At 37.6% G+C, this 5,391-nt stretch overlaps 1 protein-coding gene across 1 annotated transcript in view; it reads left to right on the forward strand.

The window, feature by feature from the left end:
- The window catches only part of CENPL (centromere protein L), a 13,257-nt gene that overhangs the window by 382 nt on the left and 7,484 nt on the right, over window positions 1-5,391 (forward strand). Inside the window, exons 2-3 of the mRNA XM_023537589.1 lie at window positions 1,734-1,910; window positions 4,026-4,391. Coding sequence (XP_023393357.1) covers window positions 1,737-1,910; window positions 4,026-4,391 — 540 coding nt within the window. The 5' untranslated portion in view covers window positions 1,734-1,736. The remainder of the gene's footprint in view (window positions 1-1,733; window positions 1,911-4,025; window positions 4,392-5,391) is intronic.

Consider the following 5,391-nt stretch of genomic DNA (forward strand, 5'->3'; position numbering starts at 1 on the left):
GCCGGCCTGGGTGACAGCGTCATCACAGCATTTCATTGGTAAGATGCTTAATGTTGGTACAGGACTGGCAGTAAACTTGATATTTTGCCCTGTTATGTGGTCGTTATCTTTATAATACTTGTGTGTTTCGGTGTGTTTCCCGCTACGCCCGTGGCGCCCGGCTAAGCCTTGGCCTTGGGGCGGTTGGCTTCAGGGACTGGTGGCAACGTAGAAAGGCGATTGAAGTCAGGCTCCCTTCCTTCACAGACTTAACACAAGAAAAACAACGAAGTTGTAATTGTGTGCCATGAACTACAAGTGCAGCACTTGGCGGGAGAGCTAGCTAATTTTACACTAATTTTAAAGTTTTATAGAAATATTCAGTAAATATATACTGCCTGGGCTTTTAAATATTATTTAAGTATAATTGGCATACAATATTATATTAGTTAGATTAGCGTCAGGTGTGTAATACTGTGATCTGACATTTACATAGCTTGCAACGTGACCACCCCACTAATTCTCTTAATCATCTGTCACTGTGCAAACTTATCACAATATTATTGACTATATTTCTCCTTCTCCACCCATCCCGGCACACTCTACTCTCTGGGAACCATCAGTTAGATCACTATGAGTCTGTTTTGGTTATTCATTTGTTTTGTTTTGTTTTTAGATTCCACAAATCAGTGAAATGCGGTATTTGTCTTTCTCTGACTTGTGTCACTTAGCATAATACTGTCTAGGTCCATCTATGTTGTTGCACATGACAAGATTTCATTCTGTTTTCATGACTGCATAATATTCCATTGTGTATATACAGACACCTAGTTTGCTTCCATATCTCGGCTATTGGAAACAGTGCTGCAGTGAACATAGGGGTGCAGATATCTTTTCGAGTTAGTGTTTTTGTATTCTTTGTATAAATACTGAGAAGTGGAATTGCTGTCATATGGTCTAATTTTGGTTTTTGGAAGACTCTCCATACGGTTTTTTATCGGGGCTTCACCAATTTACAGTTCCACTGACAGTGCAGGGTTTTTTTTCCTTACAAGAAATTGAGTCAGATCAAGCACAGTCTTAAAGGAGGTAGAATGGCAAAAGGAAATTTCAGATGTGGAATAGAGTCGACAGGCAAACAGATGAAGGCAAGAATATGTCTAGGAGAAGTAGGAGGATAAGGACAAGCTGAATTAAGAAAGATCTTAAATTCAGAGCAGAATAGAATTTACTTCATTGCCGTAAAGGTTTTTGCAAAGGTGTCTGATAATAAAGTGCCATTTCTGAAGAGTGATTACGCTTGGATGTGGAAAACGCAGAGCTGCGGTAGGTGGTGAGCACCTGGCTAAGGAAGTAGCTTTGGGAATGGATGGCAGAGACCTCCGAAGGAAACACTCAAAAGTATGTGTTTAGCGACTACCTGTTAAAGAACGAAAGTGGGAAACTATTAAATGGAGTTAAATTAACTTGGAAAATTGACAGGAATTTGAAAACAGACCAGCTAGCTTTTGAAAGGAGGATGGGAAGGAGTCGAATTTAGTTTTGAGCCTGTTGTGCTTGTGTTATCTGTAAGATATTCATAAAAATGGCCTGTAGCCAGCGAGAAATACTGGACGTGGTTGAAGTCGAAACTGGGGCAGAGATGGGGAGGGAGAGAGAGAATTCCTTTACAGTGAGGAGAAGAATCATTGAAACTGTGAGTCCAGATGAACTTTTTAGTGTTTAGAATTGTGGTTTTATTTCTTTTTATGTAGATCATGGATTCTCATGATGCACCAGAATCAACTCCCAGACAGAGTGCACCCTCAAGGCTTAAAGATTATTTCATAGGTGCCACTCCTCTGCAGAAACGATTAGAATCGGCCAGGAAGCTGACGTCATTTGTCCCGACTCCACCTCGAAGGAAAATTCCCCAGTGTCCACAGTTGCAGGTATGCTTTTTGTGTTCCATTGTGTTAATCAGTAATTGAGTTAATCAGTAATTGAGACTATACATGAACAAAGCATTTTAGTTTTTTAGTATCTTAATCCCTCAGGTAGTAAATGAGAAACAGCTGAAAGAAACAGTTATTCACACGATCACCAGGGACCCCCTCTGTTATGTCTGCTGACCTCCTTTAATCTGGAACATTGCCACAATATTTCTTTGTCTTTTGTGACAGTGATATTTTTGAAGAGGATCGTTTCCTCTTCTCTCTTTTTAAAATAGAATATTCCTCATTTTGTATTTGATGTTTCATCATGATTAGATTGAAGTTATATATTCTTGGCTGGAATATTGTATAGGTGCTGTTGTGTCCTTGGGGAGTGACATCTGGTCCTACATAGGTGATGTTAACTCATCATCCTGTCAGGGTGTCGTTCAGTAATTACTGTTTTATTCCCCCGTGCTGCTAAGAAGCAGTGGGGAGACACTTTTAAGATAATCTAGACATCCTGTTCCTTGTCCAAATTTCCCCATACAGTTAACATCTATTGATAATTTTTGCCTGATCCCATCTTTATCATGATGGTTGCAAAATAATGATTTTCTAACTCCGTTTACTCCATATTTAGCAACCAGCCTTTGGCATTCTATTATAAACTTTTCTCCTTTCTCCTGTTTATCAGTACGGATTCATGAATTCCAGTTTTTCAAATTTTGCAATTCATTACTAAATTATTTTGGTGTTTAAATTGGCCCAGATTTATCTGGTGGCAACATGTTCTGTTTTGATTTATAACAACTCTGATGACACACAGGATTACTAAGTTGTAACTTTATTGAAGCATGAGATAAAGCCCTAGTCAATACAAGTTTGGTGTGTGGTTTTGAGTCATTCAGCAAGGAGCCTGGCTGATCACTCACTCATACCTTTGTAACTTTGTTTTCTTGTCAATGTTGTGTGCATAGTATATTTTGAGATATGAGAAAATTTTTCCTTTTTTTGTGAAAACTATCTTAAAGGAAAATTACTAGTGCTGGTAATGAAAGTGATGGTTCCTCATCAGAAAACAGAAATTCCATATAAAGTTTGGAATGCCCAATTCAGTGCTCCCTTATCTCTGTGATACAAACAATTTTGCCATACCTTTTGATAGTAATAAGAAAAAAGTACATAAACTGTCATGTAAAAGTTTCCATAAATACTCTAGTCAAAGCAAATATTTTTGTCAAGTAGACAGTCGTAGCGAAAGTTCCACACGATAGTGGGAGCTGTGAGACTGTCAGGAAGTATGGATTCTATAGAAAAATTCAATTCAGCATACAGCTAGGAGCCTATAGGGTGTCTGTGAAGACCTTCGGGAATGCTGTAGAGTAATACAAATGAAATGTTTTTGTTTCGAATGGTACCTGTGGTTTAATAGAGCCTGGCAGAAATACTCCCAAGTATCTTTTCACTTAATCTACTGATATAGGCATTGTGTCATAGAATGGATACATTGCCAAACAATTTTAAAAAACTGCTTAATTAAAACCAATCAAAGTAGTTGCTCCAGGAATAACTACTATTTTCAAAATCTATAATTTGAAGTTTCTAAAAGTGAAACATCACTGTTCATCCGATAAATATTTATTGAACACCTGTTCTAGATGTCATTATTCTAGAGATGTACTAGTGAATAGAATAGACAAAATCCCTCTTTTAATCATTCTTATAGTCTAGTAGGGAAAACAGACAATAACAATCAGACAGATCTATAACATCACATAGTAATAAATGCTGTGAAAAAAAGCATATTAAGGAGATATAGAGTGATCAAGTTGGAGTGGGGGCAGGTGCTACTTCAATAGGGTGGCCTCTTGAGGACATTTGGGCAGATCGAAGGACAGGGACATGCCATGTGAACATCCATGGGAAGAGCGTTCCAGAAGGAACGCAGAGCAAAAGCAAAGATCCTTTTAAGGACCTTCGGTGAGTTTGGCAAACTCCAGTTTGTCTGGAGTGCAGTGGTCAGGTACCCAGTCATAGATCGGTATGCAGTACTTAAAATACTATTATTAACTTCTTATTTACTAAAGTTTCCTAATTCTTAAACTTCTTTTGTCATGATTTTATTTTTAGGAAGATGTTGAACCTCAAAAGGTTGCATTCCTTCTGCATAAGCAATGGACTTTATATAGTTTAACTCCCCTATATAAATTCTCTTATACTAATCTCAAGGAATATTCTAAACTTCTGAGTGCATTTATTACTGCCGAAAAGCAAAAAGGTCTTGCCGTGGAAGTCGGAAAAGACTTCAACATCAAAGTGACTTTCTCTGCTGTCCTGGGAATGAAAGGGACACAGAGAGACCCGGAAGCATTTCTTGTCCAGGTACAGTACAGAAGTGATAACTTGCTCCCTCAGGGAAAAGAATCTGCATTGTCTTGGTTTGGAAATTGTGGTATTTTTTTTACACTGTTTTTAAAATTCCTAAGCTATGATTTATAACTTCTTTTATGTCTTATTTGACCAAATCATAGTAATTAGATATGGCCAACTTAAAAAAAAAAAGTTTGTTTCCTATTACAACATAATCATGTTTATTTTAGAAAACTTAGAAAACACATGAACGTTCAAAGAAAGTTAAAAACCACAGTTTAACATTTTGGTATACGACTGTTTGGCAGCAGACAATCTGAATAGGCCTATATCTACTACAGACATTCAGTCAATAATTAATGACCTCCTAAAAGAAAGCACCAGGCCCAGCTAAGTTCACTGGTGAATTCTACCCAACCATTAAGGGAGAAATGATACCGATTCTCTGCATCTCTTTCAGAGGATCGAAGCAGTGAGAAAACTCCCTAAGTCATTGTGTGAGGCCAGCGCTACCCTAATACCAAAGCCAGACCGAGACAGTACGAGAAAACTAGAGCCCAGTATCTCATGGATATAGTTACATCTGTTTGGCTATCTGCATCTGTGAGAACGAGGGTCATATTGACCATACTTTTGCATTAGGGCTTTTTTATTAATAATTAACGTTGGAGATGATTACTCATGTCGTTAGGAATTCTTTAGTTCGTTGGTTTTTACTACGATTAAGTTCTTAGTAGAATTTTAACAAAAAAGTATGTAACGTATCATTACGCACTGTGATATGCCAAGTTACTCTCAGAAATGTAACACTTTACATTCCTTCCTATATGCAGTGTATAAAAGTTATAGGACTAACTTTTGATTCATTAAGAAGGTGGATTTATTTTATTCATGCCTGCTACTTCTGTTTCTTCTGAGTTAACACATCTTAGTGATAAATTCTGAAACTGTTGAATAGTCCTAATTTTGTTTATTTGTATAGATCAAGCGAACTATGGGCAGGCGTGATCTGCTTGTTTTTGTAGTTGAGGTTTTATTGGAACAGAGCCCCTTTCATTTGTTTAGGAATCATCTGTGGAAGCTTTTGTGCTGCAACAGCAGAGTTGAGTATCTGCTACCGAGACCG

Source organism: Pteropus vampyrus, unplaced genomic scaffold (genome assembly GCF_000151845.1).
Source record: "Pteropus vampyrus isolate Shadow unplaced genomic scaffold, Pvam_2.0 Scaffold194, whole genome shotgun sequence".
Lineage (NCBI taxonomy): Eukaryota > Metazoa > Chordata > Mammalia > Chiroptera > Pteropodidae > Pteropus > Pteropus vampyrus.